The sequence below is a fragment of the Peromyscus maniculatus genome, chromosome 6 (assembly GCF_049852395.1).
Source record: "Peromyscus maniculatus bairdii isolate BWxNUB_F1_BW_parent chromosome 6, HU_Pman_BW_mat_3.1, whole genome shotgun sequence".
NCBI classification, from domain to species: Eukaryota; Metazoa; Chordata; class Mammalia; order Rodentia; family Cricetidae; genus Peromyscus; species Peromyscus maniculatus.
The window spans coordinates 136,539,210-136,565,118 of NC_134857.1; the positions used below are offsets into that span (position 1 = coordinate 136,539,210).

Consider the following 25,909-nt stretch of genomic DNA (forward strand, 5'->3'; position numbering starts at 1 on the left):
CTTGGTTTGTTGGTTTTGCTTGGTCACTCCATCTCAGACACAGACATAGCACTTCCATGCCTATATACCTGAGCAGAACATCTCTTTATTTATAGTCTCACTAGCCACAGTTTCTGTTACCAGTATTCCAAAATACTTAAATAAACATCTCATCAGTTATGCCATTTTGTCTGACATAAAACACTCTCACCCCACCCCCACTGGCCTCTCCTTTGAGGTCACAAATCATTCCCTTTACAGAGTATCCATGCTCAAACCAAATCAACAGGCCTTCCTTCACCCTGCTGGCATTCATGCAAACTCGACTGCACATAAGAATGGCTCCAGTGACCAAATATTTCAGCGATGGCAATTCAGATATGCCCACAGGGAGCCATGGAGTGCTCATTTAAGGGAGAAGGTGATAGTTGTCTATTTAATGAGGAAAAGAAGGGACATGGAGTCTCTTATTTGTACTGACAACACTTGGGAGGTGGAAGAATGAGGATCAGGAGTTCCAGGTTCAAAGCCAGATTAAACTGTGGCTATGAGATGCTGTCTCAAAGAAAAGGGAGAAAGAAAGACAGACAGAAAGAAAGAAAAGAAGGAAGGAAGGAAGGAAGGAAGGAAGGAAGGAAGGAAGGAAGGAAGGAAGGAAGGAAGGAAGGAAGAAGGGCCATGTCTTACAAAATTGACAAAATCTGTAATCAACACAAACCCATTCATGAAATTATGAAGAGAAAAAAGAAATGTGTGCAAACAGGTTTCACTACAGATAGCAGAAGGCAGGGGTGTTATATGTGATGAATGTCTGGTTAAGACAAACAGGCACTAATCACAAGGTCAGGGCTGTGTGAGGCTTGGGATGTTGAACTGCAATCCTTGCAACACAGGGAAAGAACTGTTTACCTAATTTTTGTCAATAGTGAGTAAAAAAAAATGGCTAAATTTGCATTTTTCTGCATGGTTCTCAAACACACCAATTTCTTTCGACAATTTTTTTTTGTTAATCAAAATCATGTCTTTTGATCTGCCTTTGAGTCTATTTTTGTAACAGATATTCGCTAGCGCCTTTCCTGTCTTGAATGAGTTTGCAATTTAGATGGAAGTACAATGAAGATTCAACAAAAAAATAATAATAATTGCTGAATTGTGAGAGAGAAGGAGAAAAAGAGAGGTCTCTAATGGATCAGTTGGAAGGAACTTTGACCCTGGTATTTTATTAAATTATTAGTTCATGCTACAAGTGCAGATTGACAAATTCCTTAGTGACATTTCTAGACATGCATGTGTTATGCTTCGGTCACCTCCAAGAAAATAGGTTATTCATTCCCCTGCCTCTGCATTCCCCTGTCTTAAAATTAAAGTGACCTTGGTTTTCTCAGATATCAGACTGCCTTCCTCTAGCATGGGAGACTCTCATGGTTTTGTTTCAGAATGTCTCTTCATGGCCTCAAGAGCTCTCTGAGCAGATGTCAGCTGCCTCATTGATATTTGGTTCACTGGCATTTGCTAAAGTTTCCTGAGACAGAAAAGTGATGGGACATTAGACTCTCGTACCATCAATTCCAGAGAAAAATGCTCAAGGTGTCTCCTGCTGTGGAATGGTCTGTATGTGAAGTTGCTCTGATTGGTCAATAAATAAAACACTGATTGGCCAGTGGCTAAGCAGGAAGTATAGGCAGGACTAACAGAGAGAAGAAAAGAAAGAACAGGAAGGCAGAAGGAGTCACCGCCAGCCACCACCATGACAAGCAGCATGTGAAGACACCGGTAAGCCACGAGCCACGTGGCAAGGTATAGATTTATGGAAATGGATTAATTTAAGCTATAAAAACAGTTAGAAAGAAGCCTGCCACGGCCATACAGTTTGTAAGCAATATAAGTCTCTGTGTTTACTTGGTTGGGTCTGAGCGGCTGTGGGACTGGCAGGTGACAAAGATTTGTCCTGACTGTGGGCAAGGCAGGAAAACTCTAGCTACAGTCCCCAAATCCCACAAGTACTTCAGAGAAGTGACAGAGCTCTCCTGAGGACACTTCCGCACAGGACTGGACCCAGGATGCTTGTACTCTCTGGGCTCTTCTGTCTTCCTCCATCCTCTACTGTTCAGGCTCATCGTAGTCTACACTGGCACAATCCATCTCATCCTTTGTCTGGTGTTCCACACTCTCTAGTTCTCCCAAGTTGCTCACAATGACCTTCAGCACCTGCTAATCTCATCTAGTTTCAATTCTTTCTTGTGTCTTCTGTCTGATACTGGATTATTTTTAATACAGGATTTTTTTTATAAGAATACCTGTGATTGCAAGCATTTTACCCTATTTTTATTATTTGTAAAATTGCTGCTGAGAAAATGTGGCATTATAGAAATGTTTACCAAAGACAAGGGAACTGTGCTTCTACCTTGCATTTTGCCTTTCTGGGGTGCTCATTCTAATCGTTGCTAAAATGATGTTCAGCCTGGAGTATAACTCTGACTCCATGTTGGAGAGTGCTGCAAGAATCGTGTCAAGGGATCCAGGCTTTCCACACAAGCTATGTGTGAAAGCACGATATTCTATAAATGCCTGCCAGGAATGTAGTAAGCAAGCCTGGAACACAAACTTCACACAATTGCTAAATTTATCCCAGTGTCTAAAAGTACACATGGCCTGAAAACTCCATGGTTCCAGAATGAGCTCCATACAATTTTAAAGGACGTCGTGTTCCCATGTTTGAGAGATACATGGGGCTGGGAGAGGGTGATTTCTCATAGTAACTGAAATTAGGCTGAAGTAAAATAAAACGAATAAAGCTCAGAAAGGTAAGAAAAATACCCACCACAAGCATCAATCTACAGGAGCTGTCAGCACCAGGAGTCCAGAAGGAAAAGCCACAACAGCAGAAAGAGCATCACAGGCCTGCGGAAGCCTCTGCTTTGGAAACCGACTTGTTTGAAAGTTAGTTTTGCTATGGATTTGGCTGTTCTTTCTTCAGACCAGGAAGGAAACTGGGTGCAGTGGCTCAGATCAGGATATCGTGAGCTTCACGATAGCCTGGAATATCTCAAGGAAAAAAAAGAAAGGAATGGGACAGGATGAAGGAAGGGATTAAATAAATAAATAAACAAATAACTAAACAAATAAATGAATAAATAGGAATAGTTACTGCAGAATAAACTTATCAACTTGGGCCTGAGAAAATTCGAATTGCTGAAGGCCACTGCTGCTTCAAGCTGGACCTTTATGCAGGAAATCATAAAAGCTCAGTTGGTAAATCAGGTGAACATGTTTACTTTTCTTAATAACTAGCTACAAAGTGTCCATACATTACAATTACATATAAGCATATAACATTTTCCCAACATGTGTCACATACGTTTTCCTGTACTGTGCCTAAATAAGACAGCTTACTGCTGTGGTTCTTATCACCATGACCCTAAAGATCCTTACATGTCTTGTTCTATGTTTTCTCTCTCTCTCTCTCTCTCTCTCTCTCTCTCTCTCTCTCTCTCTCTCTCTCTCTCTCTCTCTCTCTCTCTCTTGTTTACATAGGTTTAGTTCCTGTCAAGAGAAATTTATAATGGATAATTAACAGCAATAGACAAATAAAATTAAAATTCTATTTCAGAGTCTCACCCTCTTCATCTATTCCAACAATGTTTCTCTGCTGGGGCCCAGCCCTGGCAATAGCCAGGTCCAGAGAGGAGGTCAGGATTCAGTGAGGGAGGTTGAGTTAGGTCAGAGGATCTCACAGCCTGACTAATTGGCAGTCAGAGGTCTTCTTCATTTATACAGAATTCAGTAGGCAGGGATAGATTCATGTTGTTCCAAAACATAAAGCATATCATTTCTGTTTTTGGACACGTGTTTCACTTCCTCTTGCATATTTTTTAGTCATTATTGATAAACCATGACAAAATAGCTACCCAACTTTAGGGCAGCTCTTGATGTTCTAAGCACATTATAAAGAATCTCCAATCCAGTGCGGGCAGATTGTCATATTCCAAGCAGTGAGTGTGTTATTAACTCTTAATGGTCAGGCCAAAGATGTCACAGTTTTTGTTCTATTTCTTGCACAGTACCATATTTACATTTTATATCTTTATAGAATTTGTCTATATGTCTAATCCTGGCATCCTTTGTTCTTTGGCTATATGACACCACAGGGGTTCTTCTAAGAAAGAAAGGTCCTGATACCTCATTCTTTTTTCCCCATTTTTCTTTATTAAGAAATTTTCTACTCACTTCACATACCATCCACAGATGCCCCCTCCTCCCTCCTCCTATCCCCCAGCCCTCTTTCCCAACCCACCCCATATCCCCACATCCCCCAAATCTAGGTCTCCCATCTGAGAACTCATTCTTTTATCATCTTTTCACACCATTCTTTGCCAATCAATATAAGTATCTGCATAGGCAGAGAAACTCCCGCTGATCTGACTTTGTTGTTGTGTATACCATGTAATTGCCTGAAGATACAGAAGGAAGAGGCTTTTATTTTGTTGTAATTATCTTGTTCCTGAGTAAGAACAGGAACAGATGTTTCAATAATATCTCAAAGCCTCATAAAGAGATCTCTGGCATCTTTATGTGTGTCACAACCCCAATGCATACAGAAGTTCTTCAAGATAAGGATATTTCCCTAAAACTGGGAGGGATGACTTTCCTGGGGGAAGCTTAGAAGCAGCATTCCCCAAAGAAGGCATAAATGGTTCATAAGAAATTTCCCATCAATCCAATATTCCCAAGTTGTACAATTAGAAGCCCCAAGCATGCAACATGTGGAAATTAAAACCAAAAGTGGCTCTGCAGTCCTCACGTGGCTCAGCTTTGCTGGATCTTTGTCAAGCAGCTGTGCTGGCTCTATGACTTTTGCTGTTCTCATCAGATATGGCTGTCCACATTCCAGTTTGTAAAGGAGCGGAATACGTCCTGTGACTCTATTTCCCCATGAGCAGCAACCAGGAGACCCCGACGCAGCTCAACCACGTTACCGTCTGTCAGTAGTTCTAAGCTGTTCATCTTCTCAAATTGCAAACTCTTTTCTATGACCATGCGGTAGTATGAAATGTTTGAACAGTGGGCCTCCAGGGGGTGGTACTGTTTGGGACCATTGGGGGACCTGTAGGACCTGGGCCCAGTTGGAGGAAGGGGGCTCCTGAGCTTGAAGGCTATACTCTCTTCTGACGCCAGGGGGACCTCAGGGCCACCTGTATCCCTCACGCCTCCAGGACTCCTCCATGACTTCCTCACCATGAGCTTACTTAAAAGCTACCTCCATTAAGCCGCTTCTGTCTGTATTTTGTAGCAGCAAAAAAAAAAAAAAAAGAAAGAAAAAAAGAAAAAAGAGTTAATAAGGATCACATAAATTCTTCAAAAAGAGTTAACAAGGATCACAAATTCTTCTTTCATATGTCTCACACACACACACTGAAGTTTTTACAAATTAATATGTGTGTGATGTAACAATAACAGTTAAGAAAAAGAGGCCCATGGTCTCAAGGGAACAAGCAAGGAAGTTAATGTGAGGAGATGGAGTCAGGGAAAGGAAGGTGTGGAATTATGTACTTCCATTTTAACTTCAAATAATTAAAAAATTTTAAAAAGAAAGCGAATAACAGAAAAGTGCTTGTGAAATTTAATTGGATTAAGAGAAATTGCACTGGTTTAAATAGAACATTTTATGCCTGGCCTTGATGCAGAGGGAAGGGCTTGGTCCTGCCTCAACTTGATGTGTCAAGCTTTGTTGATGCCCATGGGAGGCCTGCTCCTTTCTGAATAGAGAAAGAGGAGGAATGGATGGGGGTGAGGGTAGAGGGGAGATGGAGGGGAAGGGACAGGAGGAAAGGAGGGAGGGGAAACTGCAATCGGGATGTAAAATAAACAAAATTTTTTAACTAATAAAAATAATTAATTAAACAAAATAATAAATAAATAAATAAATAGGACATTTCAGCTTTAATATTAGTCATTGCACATGGCAGGGAGGAGTGTGTGTATGTATGTATAGGGACAGGAAACTGTGTAATGCCATAATGCCAGGTCTAATGGTAAACATTGTGTCGACTTGGTTATGGGTTGTCCACGTGTTTGGGGACCTGTCATTCCATCTGCCTGTGGAGCTGTTACCAGATGAGACCACCCAAGTCTCTCTCATTCATCAAACCTCTGAAAGGCTTGATTAGAATTACAAAAGCTTCATGAATAGGAGAGGTTTGCTCTGCCTTTCTAGCCCCATTCTGACTAGGACTTTAGTCTTCTCCAGCTCAGGACTCAGTATGAACTGGATTTACCCCCATAAGAATCCTGTTACCTGGGTCCCATTTTGAACTAGACCACGGGCATCAGTTTCTCTGATGTCCAGTGTGGATTATGAAATGCTCAGTTTTGTAGTCTGTGAGCTGGTGGCTTATAATACATCTCTTCATCTGTGTAGCCACATAATGAATGTTGGTCAGTGATGGAATGTGCAACAATGGTGGTTCCCAGGAGATAATAATCAGCTAGAAGTGGCTGTCATACTGTGACACCAAAGCCAGCATGCAGCCATCATGCAGCATCACACAGCACTCTGTCATATCTGTGTTAGTGTTGATGCTGGTATGAGCAAGCCCACTAAGCTACTGGTATATAAGAAGAGTGTATAACACATACAATGCCTTGCAGTGTGGAACACTTGGCTATGGTGATAAGTATGTTACTAGTTTACATATTAACCACTCTATACTTTTATTATAATCATTTATTTTTTAGCATGTGAAGTATATTTCCTATAACATCTCAGAGTGCTGTGCTGGCAGCAGCCCGGGGACACAGCCATTGTTGACTTTACTTGCTCTAACTGCCAAGTCCAGCTATGAAGCTGTCATGTCTCAGTCTGTGTCTGATGCATGCACAAATAAAATCACTTAACAGCTGGAATTGTCAGGAGCTATTCAGACCCCAGCTAACATACTGAGTATGGTATGTTGTTTTCGTGGAGTATTTTGAGTACAAGATAATAGGGACCAATTGACTAAGTCAGTCAACAACCTTTTGAGTGAAGTTGAAATTTGAGGATGGTTGTTGCACTTGGTTCCAAGTCTTGAAGCATGAAAGCAAAGTAATTCCTGATTGCGAGCTGGAAGTAGATTGTGTAAAGTACTCAACCCTGACAGAGGTCTATAAGCAGCTTTAACCTGCACTATTTAATTCTGTACCCACTGTACATATGAGATGCTTAATTTTTATGTTCATTTTTAAACTTTTAAAAATTATTTTATGTGTAGGGTGTTTGTGTGCATGAATATTTGATACCATGTGTGTCCTTGGGGCCCATGAAGGCCAGAAAAGAGCAACTTTAGAATTGGGGTTACAGATGGTTGGGAGCTTCCATGAGGATGATGGGAATCAAACCCATGTCTTCTGTAAGAACAGCCAGTGTTCTTAACCACTGAGCCATCTTTCCAGCCCAGCATTTATACTAATTAAAATCAACAAAACTGAAATTCACATCCTAGGCACCTCCAGACATGCCCTGATTGCTCAGTAACTATGGGCAGCTGCTGTCACACAGAAGAGCTCTGGTGATGAATTCATCCATCATGAGGAGCATCTGTGGGGGAGGGCTGCTCTCAGACATCAGAGCTTTCTGAGATTCCATGACTGACTCTAGAGAAAGAACAATAATGAACATGTCCCTAAATAATCACAGGATATTTAGGAGAGATGAAATTCCTCTAGGCATTTCTTGTAAATTTGAAGATTCATCAATGAAAGCCTGAAGGTATGGTTTAAATTGGACTGTTTTCTGATATCTTGTTAAGCTTTATGCATTTCCAATGTATTAATTTTAGCATAATTTTACTCAAAGTTAGGAATGACTTAGTGGCTAAGAGCACTTTCTGCTTTTCCAGAGGACCCAAGTTCAGGTCCCAGCATCCACTTGAGGTAACTCCAGCTGCAGGTGATCTGTACCTTCTATGTCCACCAAGGAAACTGTATACACATACATAAAAAATTAATAAAATCTAAAGAAATAATTTCATCAAAATCGAGGAAGTGTATATGGAAGTCCAACTTCCTTCCTAGATGGTCCTTACTAATTATAAGCCTTCATTTCAGTGACAGATACATGAACATCTCTTCCTTGTCATCTCTTCCTCCAGCAGTGCAAATGGTAGATGGTGTTTGCTATAATTTTAATGAACCTGAAGTGGAATATACTACCCAGACAGATAAACAGCAAAAGCAGACTTTCATAATTGCTTAAGAGTTCTGGAAGGGAGTTTTCAGGAGGGTTTCTTATGCATACTGTAGAGGAGTCTAACTGAAAGCAGAGTGCATACTCAAATCATAAACTACTAAAACACTCATTTTTTTTAACCTACAGTGATATTTAAAAAAAAATGTTGATTTCTGTGTTCAGAAGGACTGAAAGATAATAGGAAAGAAAGTGCTTTCAAATTGAAAGCTACTTCATTAGTGGGTACATTAATTTAAACAGCATACCATTAATAAAACAGGAATCCATTTCCTCCTTGCTTTTGAGTAAGAATACTCAGATCAACTGTCTCTAGTTCCTTACATTTCTGACACAGAATGCAGGACACTCAGTGAGATTTTCTTGCCGATTTCATTCTCAGCAGCCATTCTTCCTAATGTAGCTTAGCAGAATTCTTTCTTGTCAATTTAGGAAAACAGCTTTTGCACTTATCTATTATGCAAAACACAGTTGTAATTCTTAAAAGCTGTTCATTATAGATTTATTACCACTGGCTTCTGTTTGTCTAGACAGCTATTTAAATACCCACTCCCTCTACTTTAGTTTTCAGGAACTCCCTGTATTTATTTGTTGGCACAGAGATCTTAGCTCTAGTTTCCCTTCAAGGTGTGGCTTTGAATGCCCAGAATCAAGCAAACATAAGATCCACAGCATCCATTTAACAGTGGGACCTTTCGGAGCATCACTAACTGCAGTAAAATGACTCTATATTGTATTGAATGAATCATGAAGATAGAGGACCAATTAAAAATTGTTTGTATGTCCTTAGAGCCAGAGGGTGGTCACACCTTCGATTAAAGCTGTTGAAGAGCCCATATCTAGGGCCAACTATGGGGTGTAACCAGGCTCTTCTCCTCCCATGATAGAGCATCTGCTCACACAATATAATGTGCTCTCTCCATCCAGAGCCTGTACAAAGCGAAGGTGGGCCAGGTCATAAAGACCGGATTAGACAATGAGTGTTGTAGTTGCAATACTAGAGGAAAAGTAGGCTAGGAAATTAAAAACAGCGAAATGATGGGAGCTGCTCAACCATCTAAGTATTATTCATTAGTGCCAGGGAAAGAGGTAGGCGGCCTACCTACAGCTGCAATTAGGTTCCACACAATTTGGCAAGAATAATATTAGGCAATAGACGGATGTTGCTGTTTGGTTAGTAAACACAATAAAACCCCTGCATCGTTCCTACATAATGATGAAACTTAACCTCTCCCCTTGATTTATTCCTGTTCTTTATGTCTGACATTTTGTTTTTTTAAAGGAAACAAAACAATAATGTAAAATTAGGGCTCATGCTTGTCCCTGAATGCCTGGATGTAGCCTTACCCAGCAGGCTTTTCACCTGATTCTCTTCCATTTTGTTCATTTCATCTAAATGTCAACAGAGTCTGGAAACTTCCTTACATAATAAATGGAAGGAAGATTTAATATCTGTTCCTTTCCTAAGCTCAGATTATTAACTAGATAAACCTGTGACCTCCTGGTGCTACAGAAACCGCCACTCTTGCTTACCGAGAACCCGGCTATGAAAAAAAAAAAAAAGTTTTCAGAAGCCATCTAGGAAAATGTTCCTTTTAGGCTCTAAAGCTCGTTAGGTTGAATGTTTTTACATCAGGATACTTGACAGAATTTGAATTTCAGAAAAGTACAGGAAACATTTTTTAGAAAGAATAAAACATGATAGCTATTGAAGTAGAACGCCAGGCAACGCTGGCTTGGGAGGAGAGGGCTTCGGAACTGTTCTCATGACACAAGTTACCCAAGCTAGACCTACCGGCCTGGGAAGGGGAAAGAAGCCTGTGAGGTGCCTTAGAGCCAGAGCAGCCTCTGTGGACCTCTGCAGGGAGCTCAGGCTTCACCCGCAGCCGAGAAGTGATCTTAAAATGTGCCTCCAGCCTTGAAGGGCGAGGGTGTAAGTAGGAGGAACACTTGAGCAGGTAGGAAGGCTTGAAATTTTAATGGTTTAACCTCCTTTCAATGTGCATCACAGATCCTATGGTATCATCTGTGGGTACAGGTTATTTTCCTGGGATTTTGCTCTCTTCCTACTAAGACACCTTTAAGAGCACTTTGGTGCGCATTGGCATCCCCAAAGACAGAGAGAGTTATCAGAAGAGTATGTGAGATGTTCACGCTTACAAACACGTTACAGAGCAATGTCCTCATGTCAATCACACCTGTGAAAGATTTTCATTATTTTCTTTATGAAGAAAGGTCCATGGAATTTCTTTGGATCTCCAAAGCCCAGGTAAAAAGCATCTCTCTTGATTTGCTTATTGGGAAATAGCAGGATGTGTCACATACATGATCTGCAAGGCAAACTCTTTTGTAAGTCTTGCAGCAAGGAGACTCAGCAGCTAGAGAGTCAGTCATCACCTTAAAAAAGAAAAGTCTATATTTAATTTTCATTCCTCTGATGCTAGGGAGGTTGAACACTGTTTACAAGCACTTATTGGTCATTAGTATTTCTTCTTTTGAAAAATGTCTGCTCACTTCATCAACCTACTTGGGACTGGAAGCTTTTTTGGTGGTTAATCGTTGCAGTTCTATAGAGATTCCAAATTTCAACCTGATGCTTTGTGGGTAGTTGCAATGACTTTCCTCCTACTTCCTGGGCTATTTCTTCACTCTGGTCACAGTTTCGTTGTTGCCTTCTACATGTGGATACCATGTCTTCCCAGGTTGTAAATGGTGCTGCCGTTTCCCATTGTATCATTTTTGACACCCTTGAATGTCTATTTCACTTCAGGGGGACTCAGACCAAGAAAAGAAAGGACAACAAATGCTGGTGGAGAAGTGGGCAGGGAGGATCTTTGTTCACTACTGATGACAATGTTAACTGTATGGACACTGAGGAAAACCAGTTTGGAGGCCTCTGGGGATGCTATAAACAAAACTACCATATGATTCTAGCCCTGCTGTTCTAGATGCTGCTCAAAGAATGTGAGTGGATGGTAGAGATATTCATTCACATGTGTATATCCACGGCTTCTGACAATAGCTAGGAAACAGAGAGGGTCTGATATCAGTGGATAAAGGATATGTGGTGTATACAAAATAAAACTTTATTCATCTGCAAAGAAAAATGAAATCACCGCAATTACAGTGATAGGTGAGCAACTTAGTATCATTATGTTAAGTAAATTGAGCTGGATTCAGAAAGACAACAGTGCATTTTTTTGCTTACGTGAGGAGCCTTATTAAGTAAGTGTTTGTGTGTGTATGCGTGTTGTGTATGTTTCAGGAAACACGTTCTCAGGACCACTGGAGGGAAAGAAAAATCTTACCTAAGTTGGGGGGTGAAATGGGTTGAGAAATATCCCCCAGGGGCTCAAATATTTGATTCCTTGGCCCTCAGTTGATAGCTCTGTTTGGAGAGGTTATAGAGCCCTTAGGAGGTAGAGGCTGGCAGGGGAAGTTTGTTGTTGGGATGGAGAGAGGAAGTGCATCTTTAGGGGTGAGCTGTGAGGGTTTGTAGCCTCACTCACTTGCTGTTCTATGTTTCAGCCCCCTGGTTCTGCTGCCCACCATTGTTGACTCTATGCCTCTGAAACTGTAAAATTGAAAAAAAAAAAAAAAAAGAAAGAAAGAAAGAAAGAAAGCCTTCTTTGGTCATGGTGTTTTATCACAGCACCAGAATGTAAGCCATTATAGGGAAAAGATGGATGAAGCTGTTTGTGTAAAATGAAAGCAGACAGGAGCTACATGGGGGCGGGGCAGTAAGAGGAGACCACAGTACAGAGGCGGCCATGGAGGAGACGACTGAGTAAGAACAGATGAAGAAACGAGGAAGCCGCTGCTCTTTTTGCTAACTTAAGAAAGTTAGTTTAAAGAAATGAAAATAGAAGGGCATTGTGTAAGCTCATATGTCATGTGACTGACATTTTAAATGTATTTCCATAGATTGTTTTGTAGTTTGCATTGTTTGTGACTCAGGACAAAATCTCTGTCTGATGCCTCAAAGGCAAAAAATAATAATAATAATAATAATAAAACTTGGCTCAAAATTCACATGCCCATATAGAAATATACTGCTCTTAGAATATCCCATTAGCTGTGGATTTGAATAATATTTCTTTGGCCTCTAGCCATATAAATGTAGTCAATATCATTTGCCTTTTAAAATTCTTAACAAGAAACTCATTCATCTAATTTATACGGAAGCGTTCGACAACAGCCCCAGTGTATAATCACCCACCATCAGTTCAGCAAAGAGCCACTACGTATTCATCAGACACTGTTATTAATCATGACCAGCTTATAATGGCTATGCTTACATCTCCCTAACAGCTTCACTCTGTCAAAGAAGTCATTGTGGCCTGAGCTAAGAATTTCATTAAGTGCCTATTTTTCAGAGGCAACCTTTGTGAAGAACATGGAAATACATGCACGCAAGCAGTATATAATTGCCCGATTATTTCACCACCATAATTCTATTGAGAGCTGGCTTTAGCTATCCATCTTTACAATCAGAAACACTGGAAAACTCTTCAAATTTACTTCATTTTAAAGTGCATCAAAATATCATAAAATAGAAAAAGCTTTAGAGGAACACTAATTTGGCCCTAATGTGGGTCTTGGTCTTCATCCCTTTAGATGTATCCAAGCAGCAAAATTGAAAGGATGCTTATAGGTGCCAAGCAATGCATCTCAGTCCAGTACATCAGTAGATTTAATATGAATATGATTTTGAACTTTAGGAAAATGGCTTATTCAAGCCATAAATTTTGGGCTGGGGTCAATCAGTAATGTTCTCTTTCAAATGTATATGCATACATTCCCCTGAGGTGAATTTGTCTACATCTACCCAGTGTCTTAATATGAATATGAACAGCCTTGCAATGGACACAAAATCAGTTTATTTTCATGGCAAGGATACCAGTATGGTAGATAGATGATAGATGTTTGATAGATAGATGATAGACAGATAGATGATACAAGATTGATATAGAGAAGATGGTAGAAATAGATACATGGTAGATAGATAGGTAGATATAGATAGATATAGATAGATAGATATAGATGATAGATAAATAGATGATATATTGCTAGATGACAGATAGATAAATAGATAGATAGATAGATAGATAGATAGATAGATAGATAGATAGATGATAGATAAATTGATAGATTGCTAGATGATAGAGAGATAGATATATAAATAAATGATAGATTGCTAGATGATAGATAAAGACATAGATAGATATAGAAGATAGATAAATAGATGATATATTGCTAGATGACAGATAGAGAGATAGATAAATAGATATAGATAGATAGATAGATAGATGATAGATACGTTGATAGATTGCTAGATGATAGAGAGATAGATATATAAATAGATAATAGATTGCTAGATGATATATATATATATATATAGATAGATAGATAGATAAAGATTGATATAGAGAAGGTGGTAGAAATAAATACATGGTAGACAGATGATAAATGTAGATGCATGATAGTTGATAGATGACAAATAAGTTAATGATATATGGATGGCAAATTGGTGATAGGTAGCAGACAGATAGATTATAATGATTAAAATGGATTATATACATAAATACATGAACTGACAAATGCCAGATAGATGATGATAGATAACTGATAGGATATAGTAACAGACATAGATACAAATGGCACACATAATTTCTATAGACATATAAATTTACTAAATAAATCCAATTTTTTAGATGTTTGAAGAAGGAATTGATGAATGTTGTCTATAATAGTTAGGAAAGCATTAAGAGGCGAGAAGAAAATAGAGTGTTGAACATTTCTGAGTGGATAGAGAGAAAAGGCTAAAATGGTGCCAAGATTTAGCCCCAAAAGGCTGGAATGGATCAAGAGTGTGGTCAGCAGCATCAACCCTAGGCGGCTGCACCATAGAGGAAAGATGTGAGAGACATTGGCAGGCCAAACCATCATCTGTTCACACTCTGCACAAAGAGATACATTACAACTTACAATACAATGAGAAGCCTTGCTGAGGAAATGTTCAGATTTTCCACAGCTTGCTTGGCCCTCTGTCCTCTTTCCAATTACTTCCGTATCTCTACTTGACAGTTTTTCAATTCTAGTTGTACTTTTTTCATAGATTGATCCTTTGAGTTCCCTCTTTCAAGTTCATAGTTTCTTCCTAAAGTATTCTAACTACTCTGAGTCTTTGAGGCTACCCTGTATTCTCTGGGACAGAATACTTAGACCTCACTTCTGCCATTTCTAAGTAACTGCTGAGGCTTTGCCTCCCTCTGATAAGAAGGCGTGTATGTATCAGCTCTGTTACCAGGCAGAAAAGAAAGGTGTTGCTTCACACCCAAACAATCTATCAGCCCAGTGCTTGCCATTTCCCCTTCCTTTCCTGTTGTGCTATTCAAGTAGTGTTTTCCTACAGGACTCAGCCACTGCACTGCTTGTGTAAGCCAACCCAGCTCTGGTGCCACATGCACACTCATGCTCAGCCTCAGGGCATATGTGACAACAAAAACACATCACTTCATAACATTACCCAAACAAGTTCTTGTTATTAGGGAAACACTCCTAAAAACACAATAAAATGACATTTTAATTTAAAGTAATTGAATCAGTGTAGTAGTGGGCTGATCTGAAGAATTGGTAGCCCAGGATAGATACAGCTCTAACCCTAGCCCTAATCCTAACTGGAGTCTAACACACCTTAATCTTAGATAAAACAATGAACACCACTCTAGATTTTTAATAAACCTGTGTAAAAAAAAAGTTGGCTTTTGTTTTTGTTTGTTTTTAACTTTAGGGGAACACTTTTATGTTATGACATTAGAGCGTTTAACACTGAAGTCCCAGTTTCAAAATATAAAAGAGGATCAAACTTAGTGACTACTACTGATCATTTCAAGATGATTTAATTGTGGCCATAAGTAAGGTCAATACTTAACATGCTCCCCAAATTCTACTCTCCGATTTCTGTGCTGTTTAACATAAAGAAAAACCTCTGAGGTTTAACATTCATTCACACACCTGTTTGCCATCTTCACTCCTTCTTCAACTGTAAAGTCTTTCCTGAGACTCATGCAATCTCTTAACTGTAGTCCCTGTAAAATTAAAATAATAATAATAAACAGATCATATACTTCCAACATATAATGTCACAGGATATAATTACTATTCTGAAATGTAAGGAAGAGAGCATAACGAAGAAATACTGAACCAAAACATGACCAAAAACCAGCTGGGCAAACTCCAAATGCTGCATCTCCATGTCAGATGTCAAAGCACTCTTCAGATAGCCAACTCTCTTCATCTTTGTTTACTGCAACCTACTTTTTTCTCTTGGGCTGGTCCTACTCACTCTTTACAGCTCTCCTCAGCAGGTATCCCAAGACTCTGGCATCTCTAATATCTTTCATTCTTCAAAGAAATTCAGGGTTAACCTTCACAGCTTCATACAATGGCCTCCCTGGATCTCCATTCAGAGACACCCCTTACATATTCCTGGCCTCAGCAGCTTTACTCAGTCACACAGGACTAGTCCATATCCCCTTTCTTCTATCCTTGACTCTAAAGCCAGAACCATGAGGCCGAAGGTGCTAAGTTCTGCTGCTTGCTGGAGCTGGAAGATGGCCTTCTCATTCAATTATAGTTTCACCAACTTTCTGTTTACAATTGTGTCCTTCCCTGCCTAAGCTTGGCTGTCCTGGAACTGAATCTATAGCCCAAGATGGCCTCAAACTCAGAGATCCACCAACTCTGCTTCTGAATGCTGGGGTTAAAGGCTGAATGCTGGGATTAAAGGCTGAATGCTGGGATTAAAGGGATTAAACTACTATACCTGGCTCTAAGCTTTTCTTTAACTCCTATTCACAGGTAGGAGACTTAGCTGGGTTGGACGGTGCCCTGAGCTCACTACTACCTTTATTTCATTTTTAAATCTGTTTATCTCCTTGAACACAAGACTTAGCTCCATTCTACTTCCTGGTGCTCCTTTTCTTCTCAAATTGTACATTTTGTATTTTTCTTTGTTCAGCTTGAGCCTTTTTGTTATTATAAATCTTCATTAGACCTAACAATAACAACCACAGGACAGACTCAATACTAGGTTGTTTTGAAATTTCCTCTGACAATATAATTAATCCAAAACTCTTCACTTTACCCTCTGGCAGACTTTTCTGACAAGGGCAAAAAAAAAAAAAGGCCACATTCTTCACCAAAATATCACAAGAACGATCTCTAGGCCACATATTAATACTCTTCTCCTTTGAAACTTCTTGAACCAGGCTCCAATAGTTCATCAAGTCACACTCATCACCACTGTCTTCCATGATCCTACTAGGATGGACTTTTAAGATGCACTCAATGCATTCAATTGTTTTTATAATCCATAGTCCCAAGGTCCATATTCCTTCAAACAAGAGCATGGTCAGGCCTATCACAGCAATATCCCAGTCCTTGATACCAACTTCTGTCTTAGTTAGAGTTTCTAATGCTGTGAAGAGACACTATGACCATGACAACTCTTATAAAGGAAATAATTTAATTGGATAGCTTACAGTTCCCGAGCTTCAGTCCATTATCACCAGGGTGGGACACAATGACATGCAGGCAGTCATGGAGATGGAGAAGGAGCTGAGAGTTTTACAACTTGATATTCAGGCAAAGGAAGTGAACTGAGTCACTAGCGTGGCCTGAGCATATATGAGACCTACAAATCCACCTCCACAGTGATGCACTTCCTTGAACAAGGCCATACCTACTCCAACAATGCCACACCTCATAATAGTACCTCTCCCTATGAGCTTATGAGAGCCAATTACATTCAAATTACCATAATAATTTCTTAGAAATTGTAATAAAAATTGAAGCTCTCAGAAATATAATGTATTAATAATTTTCATAAGTACAGATGTTTAAAAAGTTTTGTATTTAAAGGGAAATAAAAAAGGTTTTGTTTTGCTGTCAATAAATCTAAATAAATGATATCATTATTGAAAAACATTTTCTGTGGAACTTAAAAGTAATAGAAATTTTTTCCAGTTCCTCAAAATTATCAATCTTGGAAGAAACAGAGAGATAGCTTATTACTAGTTTGTTTCAATCAAATGGTAAAAAGGAAAGTCTGGCACGTATCACTGATATCCTCAAAATCAAAGCAAAACCCAGGCTCACTGTCCATTGTTTTTATTTGGAATACATATATACCTCTGGTTCTTCTCAGGGGAAAAGATTTGAATGTGGAAGAGGAAAACACTAAACTCAGAATGTGATACTGTTAGGAATTTTCTCTAAGATTGGAGAAGGTATATTATGAAAAAGAGTTGTACTGACACCAACCACAGGTTTTCACCATCACCTGGCTCCAGTCACACACGTGGAAACAGGTGGTGTCTCTCATGTTCCACATAATATTATATTAGGAAAATCCATGTTTAATTCATGTATTAGCATGCAGTGGGCATATATTCTGCTCTGTAGCATGAGCTGCTGTAAGAGGCTATGCTGTGGGATGTTCTGTAGGTCCTGTGGGAGCCCATTCTCAGGTTCTTTGTGGCGTTACCCAGCAGGTCCGTATAGAGGATGATTAGGACCATGGGCCTGAGTGCAGGTGTTTGAGATGGTCTGCACTTGGCTGTGCTGGGGGATGGTCTGTATGTCAAGTTGCTCTGATTGGTTAATAAATAAAACCTGATCGGCCGTGGCTAGGCAGGATAAAAGGACAGAAAGGCAGAAGGAGACGCTGCAGCCGCCGCCATGACCAGAGAGGCTGCAGCTGCCGCCATGACCAGAGAGGCTGCAGCCGCCGCCATGACCAGAGAGGCTGCAGCCGCCGCCATGACCAGAGAGGCTGCAGCCGTCGCCATGACCAGAGAGGCTGCAGCCGCCGCCATGACCAGCAGCATGTGAAGACGCCAGTAAGCCACCAGCCACATGGCAAGGTATAGATGTATGGAAATGGATCAATTTAAGATAAAAGCACAGTTAGCAAGATAAGGACAGTTGGCAAGAGGCCTGCCACGGCCATACGGTTTGAAAGCAATATAAGTGTCTGTGTTTACTTGGTTGGGTCTGAGCGGCTGTGGGACTGGCGGGTGACAGAGGTTTGTCCTGACTGTGGGCGAGGCGGAAAAATCAAGCTACATTTGGCGCCCGAACTTGGGGCTAAAGAAAAAAAGGGTTAAAGAAAAAAAGGGAAGAAAAAAAAAGGGACTAAAGAAAAAGGACAAATGAACAGGGATAAAGGCCGGTGTTATGAAAAAAAAAAATAATAAAGACAAAGTCCCTTAACCAAGAGGCGCTCCAATAAAGTGTGATCTGAGAAGAATCCTCGCGTGGTGGTAAAGAGGATTCAGAACTCAACACACGGAGCGGTGACGTCGGTAAGTTCTCCAGGAACGGTGACGTTGGTATTAAAGAGAAAGTAAAAGTAATATAAAAAATAAGCCATGTAAAGATGGATATCACACAGAGAGTTTGGATTATATTGTCTTTGGGATTTTTAACTACAGAAAAACATTTGATCGTAAAAGATGTTGAGTTAAACCAATATGTATATATTAAAGATATCTTGACTTTAAAATTTGGATATAAGGATGTGTTACTTTGGAAAGGAGACTCTGTTTTTGTCTCTACAGAAAGCCAGAGGCTATGGATTTGTTCCAGATTAAGATACATCAGGTTTGACCAGCCAAGACCACCTGAAAGGTCTCCGATGACACCATGGCCCAGATGATCCAACATCCAGAATCGTTTCAAGGTAACTGGCTCAGACGATACGGTCTCACGGACTACTCCATGATCCTAAAATTTTCTTTGCATCCCCATAAGATACAGCGCCCCCCTCCAGCAGGAAGTAGTTAAGAGAAGCTACGCCCAAATTCCCAAATATACCAAGCTGACTTTGGAAGATGTGTAAAAGTTAAAACCTTCCTTTTAAAAAAAAAAAAAGAAAGGGGAAGTGCTGTGGGATGTTCTGTAGGTCCTGTGGGAGCCCATTCTCAGGTTCTTTGTGGCGTTACCCAGCAGGTCCGTATAGAGGATGATTAGGACCATGGGCCTGAGTGCAGGTGTTTGAGATGGTCTGCACTTGGCTGTGCTGGGGGATGGTCTGTATGTCAAGTTGCTCTGATTGGTTAATAAATAAAACCTGATCGGCCGTGGCTAGGCAGGATAAAAGGACAGAAAGGCAGAAGGAGACGCTGCAGCCGCTGCCATGACCAGAGAGGCTGCAGCCGCCGCCATGACCAGAGAGGCTGCAGCCGCCGCCATGACCAGAGAGGCTGCAGCCGCCGCCATGACCAGAGAGGCTGCAGCCGCTGCCATGACCAGAGAGGCTGCAGCCGCCGCCATGACCAGAGAGGCTGCAGCCGTCGCCATGACCAGAGAGGCTGCAGCCACCGCTATGACCAGCAGCATGTGAAGACGCCAGTAAGCCACCAGCCACATGGCAAGGTATAGATGTATGGAAATGGATCAATTTAAGATAAAAGCACAGTTAGCAAGATAAGGACAGTTGGCAAGAGGCCTGCCACGGCCATACAGTTTGCAAGCAATATAAGTGTCTGTGTTTATTTGGTTGGGTCTGAGCGGCTGTGGGACTGGCGGGTGACAGAGGTTTGTCCTGACTGTGGGCGAGGCGGAAAAATCAAGCAACAAGGCTATTGTTAGGAAAAGCAATAAATCAGCCACAGGTAGTTTCAACCACAAAGAAGTCTGCAAACTTCACAGCCAGATGGACATGGTTATGGTGATATTTTATTTGTACTAAAATGTGATTTGTATGTTAATAAATAAAGTTGCCCAGGGGTCAGAGCTACTAGAGCCATAGCAAAAGCTGTGCGGTGGTGGTGCACACCTTAATCCCAGCACTTGGTAGGCAGAGCTAGGTAGATCTCTGTGTGTTCAAGGATGCAGCCAGCATGGAGACACATCCCTTTAATCTCAATACCAACCATAGAAGACTTGGAGGTCTGTATAGACAGGCAGTGATGAGGCGGTCATGTGGTTGGGTTTACAACCAATGAGAAGGCAGAACAGAAAGTCTTTATAAAGACAAACACATAGGAAGTAGGTCTCTTGGCTGAAGAGGATAGCTGCAGCAATGAAGGGTAAGGCTCTTAGCTCTGACCTCTTGGGCTTTCATCTCTGCATTGGTCTGTGTTTATTATTTAATAAGACGGTTACTTCTACACATGGTAAATAAATCATATATTGTCATCAAAGGTCTGCAGTTATACCAAGCAAATCCCTGGATGAGAGTATCTGGTTGGTAAGTTTGTGTGTGTGTGTGTGTGTGTATGGCAGGAAGTGTCTTCTAAGAGAGCAATTGTGTGCACACTTCCCATATACTAATGAAACAAGACTAGAGACATTAAACTCAAACTGGGGGAATATTTATTTTTTTCAAAAAAAATTTTCAGTTTAGGACATCATAAACACCTACACATATAAAATGTGGTGAAGAATGTAGCTCTTCTGTGAATTCATTCTTATTTCAGTACTTTACACGTTGCAGAATGTACAGAGCTTCCTAAATTTACTCAGATCACATGACATTTGTGGATCCACAGTCATATGTATCTGAAAATATTTTGTATCCCCCTTCATTTTTATCTTATGAGCAATTTCTCATATTACATCCCCACAAATCTTAACATCTCAATCACAATATTATTCAGAAACAAACCAGTAATCATTGGCAGCCTTGGCAGCTGTTTTTATAATTTTCTTTCTGTCTCCCCATGACAGATGAACACATTGGTAAACTGTCTTTCACTTCCTTTGAGTTGCCTCTGATGGGCATTTTCCATAATCCCTACAGTGTTGTGGATATCATTCTATATAAATAAAACACTGATGGCCAGTGACCAGGCAGGAAGTATAGGCGGGACAAAGAGAGAGGAGAATTGGAGAAACAGGAAGAAGGAGGGGAGACATTGCAGCCACCGCCAGGACAAGCAGCATGTAAAGATGTCGGTAAGCCACCAGCCACGTGGCAAGGTATAGATTTATAGAAATGGGTTAATTTAAGATATAAGAACAGTTAGCAAGAAGCCTGCCATGGCCATACAGTTTGTAAGCAATATAAGTCTCTGTGTTTACTTGGTTGGGTCTGAGCGGCTGTGGGACTGGCTGGTGACAAAGATTTGTCCTGACTGTGGGCAAGGCAGGAAAACTCTAGCTACACTATAGCACCTCACTTAGATCAACTTCATCGCCCACCTGCACTTTTACAAGTTAGTTGCTGGCTTTTAGTCTCCATGTTTAGTCATCCCTTCTGTTTACCAGCAGGAAATGTCTGTCTTTCTATTTGTATCTATTCTTAAGTGTGTGTGTGTGTGTGTGTGTGTGTGTGTGTGTGTGTGTGTGTGTGTGTCCACAGATGCCAGAAGCTAGAGATGAGGTTGCAGGTAGTTGTGAACCACCCAATTACTGTTGGGAACTGAACTCAAGTCCTCTGCAAAAAAGCAAGTCCTCTTACCTGCTAACCTGTCTCTCAAGAGCCATCATGTCTAGATGGGCTTAGACATCATGTTTAGGTGTCACAGCATCTAAAATGGCATAGATTATAAATCATGCCTGTATTTATGAAGCAGCAGGTACATGAAAAACAATTAAACTGCAATACAACAGTATATCCCAACTACCAGTACAGGGAAACTGCCAATTAAACTACAATAAAAAATATTCTATTGATGTAGAACATTTGTTTTTATTTAATTATATTTTTTAATTTATATGGACATATATGTTTACCATAATTCACTCCTTTGAATAAAATTATGGGCAAAACTTGTTTCCAAATACTTAAGTCACCCTCAGGTTTACAACACAACCATTTCCTTTCCCAGTTTACAACTTTTAATATTCCTTTTTCCATTAAGTATTGTCAGTTTATTAACAGCACAACTAGATGTACCACTTTCAAGTCTTAAAAGGTCAATTGCTAGAGATGAATTTCAGAACATTAGAGAATTGGAAAAGATATGTAGTTTTGTAAGATTCTCTTCACATGGGGGGTGCAGTTTCTTGAGAGAGAGAGAGAGAGAGAGAGAGAGAGAGAGAGAGAGAGAGAGAGAGAGAGAGAGAGAGAGAGAGAGAGAGAAGCTGATTTAGTCCCAGAGTGAACCTGAGATTAGCTATAGTGACAGCTTTTTGCCAGAAGCAGCAGAGTGGATGTTAGTACCAACCACTGCTGAGATTCCGTTCTTACTGGACTGTGTGACTCTACAGTATTTGTCAATAGAAAATACAAAGAGAATCTAGTGGCTTTCCAATGACATTCAGTGACCAATACACAAAGGTGATTAGATTAGCACAGGTAGGGAAAAACCTGACACCTTGGGTCCCTGAACAAGAGAAACTGCCCTGAGAATGAGACCCACCAAAAAAAGCTCCAGTAAAAAATGCAAATTCATTTGGAGGGAGATATCTGAGCTGTGAATTCAGCTGATGAGTTTCTCCCCTTGAAAACAGCTGCCAAGGGACATGGTTTTCCAGGGAAGGCACACAGAGGCCATTCAAGCTGGGAGGGGAACGGGCCTCAAGCTACCACAGAAGTTTGCAGCAGCAGCTGCAAAAGGGACTGGCTCTGTAAAGTGCGGAGTCCCGCACCAAGGTTCCACAGTTTCTTACACCATGCAAAGTTCCCTGCTAGGAGGCCCCGAGAAGCCCTTGTGTGACGCTGGACAAAGGATCCAGAGCCGGACCTGCTTTTAATGCCAGCACTCAGAAGGCAAAGGCAGGAGGGTCTCTGGGTTCCAGGCCACAAGTGAGACCTTGTATCAAAAAACAAACAAAAATGAAGTACCCAACTGACTTCAACAGCATTCTCTTAACAACGGACTAGCTAATTAGCTGTAGAGATGTATTTGCGAATATGTGTTATCAATTCTCAAAATTCTACTTTCTCAAAAACAGATACTCTTTGCTCACCTAAAATTTTTTTCATTAAAACTGCTTTGCTAGTCTCTTAAATTGCCCAACCCAGGAAAGAGTTAAAACTATTTATGAATTTTAGTAAATGCTTGACATTTAAAAAAAACGGATAAATATTAAATAAATATAAATATCTAAAATAAATTAAATGTGAGATAATTGAATCTGTAAAGATAAAATAACAGTATTCATGATACAGTTCATGCTACTTACCCTTTTGCAGGAGGGGATGAGGGGTGGAGTGGGTTTGGAGGGGAGGGAAGGTGGCAGGGGGAGCAGGAGGTTTGAGAGGGGAATCTGTGGTTAGTATGTAAAATGAATAAAAAATTTAAAATATTTGTAACTAGGAACTAAAGAAGGAAAATTATGTATTATGCAACTTACACATAATTACATAAAATAATAAAATATAGTTAAACATTACTCAGTGTAAATAGGAGTATAAATTCAAATGCAAATATTCAAACGTCAATAAGTAAAATTAGGTAATTATTAGTGTTTGATTATTGTTGGTTTCATGTTAAAAACAATTTAGAAGCAGTTATGCTTAGTAAAAATACAGTTGTTTCTATATGATAATTATGCAATTAGTTTTTAAAATATAAGAGTATAATATTCACCTTTAAATTTATAATATATATTTAATTATTAAAATATAAAATAAAATATCCAAGTTTTCAATACATAAACGTTTTAGAAATACAAACCTTAATGTTTTGTTCCTAACTAAACAGGGAGAGCTATGGTGGTCAAACGATAAAGATGGAGAGATATCAAAACACTCTAAAACACAGAGGACAGAACCAGCGCATCGACGGAGCTAGAGCTGTGGCCCAGCTGTTAATGTGACCTCTCTGTGTCCTAAATAAGTGGAATGAAAAGATGCAGAAGCTCTTCTGAGATGCTTAGACTATCCTAGAGAAAGTCAATTCATCATAATTCAATTAATCTCAGGAAAGTAAAAAAGGAATCTGAGTTCAGATTTGATTAAAATGAAAGTCAAGTCAGACTGGAGCTTTGATTATTTAAAAAGTTTTTAAAATGATCCTATAACACTAACTCTTTTCATGAGTGCTGTTCCAAAATGGGCTTTCACGGGTATTGCATTGATTGGATGTCTTCTGGTCATGGGATTAGCTATCGTGACATACAGAAGCAACACTTAGCAATTACAACTGGAAACCAGGCAGCAGCAGTGGCTTTGTACTCTTAGGAGTCAGAAAAAGTATGGAGAAACAGCAATTAACCCAAGAGAAAACAAAACTCACTGAGCAACATCTCTGTAGAGGGTGTTAATGTTAAAATCAAGGCCATGGCCAAATTAAAGTTGTGACTAATTGGATAAGACACTTGGTCTCTGTTTCATTTCACCTTCTAAATAAAGATAACAGTGATAATTTTCCTATAGGTCCCTGGAAATGTCAGTATGTGCACTTGTAAAGCACAGAGACATGTGAACAGCATACAATGAGGTTTTAGAAAAGAGAAGTTATTGGCTATTGCCTTTTATGCAAAACACTACATAATTCTGAGTGTACATTTTAAATGAATATCTCATTTATTGAGAATTTCACAAATGCATACAGTTGACCATTGTTCCTTCTGACTCTGAAGGTTTTAATGATCAAATTGGCTGTAAGTAATAAATGTTCATATAGTTTTCCTAATTTATTACTTGTAGATAACAATTTGAGATTTATTTTTGTTATTCTGCACACAATAATGCAATAACTTAAATATTCTCATTTTATTTTTAGCATCTAGATATAGTTACTGTCTGGATCATAGAAACTATTTTCTCTCTGAAATCTCAACCAAATCCTATTCTCAGCACACTTACAAAAAACATAGCTGAGGTATATTAATAATTTAAGTTGTTATGCTATGGTACAAGTTGAGATTGCACTGGTTTCTTCATTTTTTCATTTGAAACCAATCAATCATTCCCTATATTAGTTCTAGTTTAAAAAATAGAAGAGAGGAAATACAGCCCCACTGTATTTAACTGGATTAAATGATATGTTATTTGGCAGATGTCAGCAGGTTAAATTTGAAGGATGGTAGGTTAGCTTTCTTCACTGCTGTGTTTGACCATTTATCACTGATGGGCACGACATTTTAGATGAGCCTGTTGTCTCTTACACTAAAGACAGGTTTTCACCAGAGTGGCCAGCAAATGAAGCCATGTCAAAGTTTGATGTAATCTTCAGTTTTACACTATTACTCTAGGACAGGTACCTGTCCCTTGTCTTGGAGTGTCTTGCATTTTTATTTATTAATATGAAATAATAAATAATAATTAATTCTGCCCCTTGTCAGTAGCCCTGGAACTGTTACCCCCTTATTGTCAAAATGTCAATGTTGAGTAAATACATCTTGAATGATGCCAGGGGCAGTGAGGTCATGCTCTTCCAGGTTGAACTTCTATATGCTGAACTGTGTGCTCCTTGAAGAAAGGAAGGACATATTTTATTTCTGATCCCTATGCCTCATACACAGCAAGTGAGTACTGAATACATTTTTCAGGATAAATTAATGCCTCAAAATAAATAACACAAGAAAACAATAATCTATTTGACCCTTGTCCGCCAGTGTAAATGTAAAGAGTTTCTTCTACAGGCTCTACTACACTTTGACCTTCAAATGACCATTTCCTCCTTCAGGGCACATAGCAAGAGCCAGAGATACCCTTAACATGCACATCTTGGCCTTTCCTGACATGCATGCTTTCATGTGTTGTAACCTGTGTGAGGTTAACACAGTAAGGCACACTCAGCT

At 39.8% G+C, this 25,909-nt stretch overlaps 1 protein-coding gene across 10 annotated transcripts in view; it reads right to left on the reverse strand.

Annotated features, from left to right (window-relative positions):
* LOC143274021 (uncharacterized) overlaps window positions 1-25,909 on the reverse strand; it is a 211,603-nt gene that overhangs the window by 115,678 nt on the left and 70,016 nt on the right. For 5 of the 10 annotated variants that reach the window (XR_013052443.1, XR_013052442.1, XR_013052444.1 and 2 more), the window contains exon 2: window positions 15,221-15,294. The exons of 3 other annotated variants lie outside the window; for them this stretch is intronic. Coding sequence is in view for 1 of the 7 variants with exons in the window: in XM_076575286.1 (XP_076431401.1) it covers window positions 15,221-15,294 (74 nt within the window). In the remaining 6 variants the exon portion in view is untranslated. Of the gene's footprint in view, window positions 1-2,800; window positions 3,025-15,220; window positions 15,295-25,909 lie in introns of all 10 variants that reach the window. 2 more of the 10 variants (XR_013052446.1, XR_013052447.1) reach the window with 2 other exon arrangements.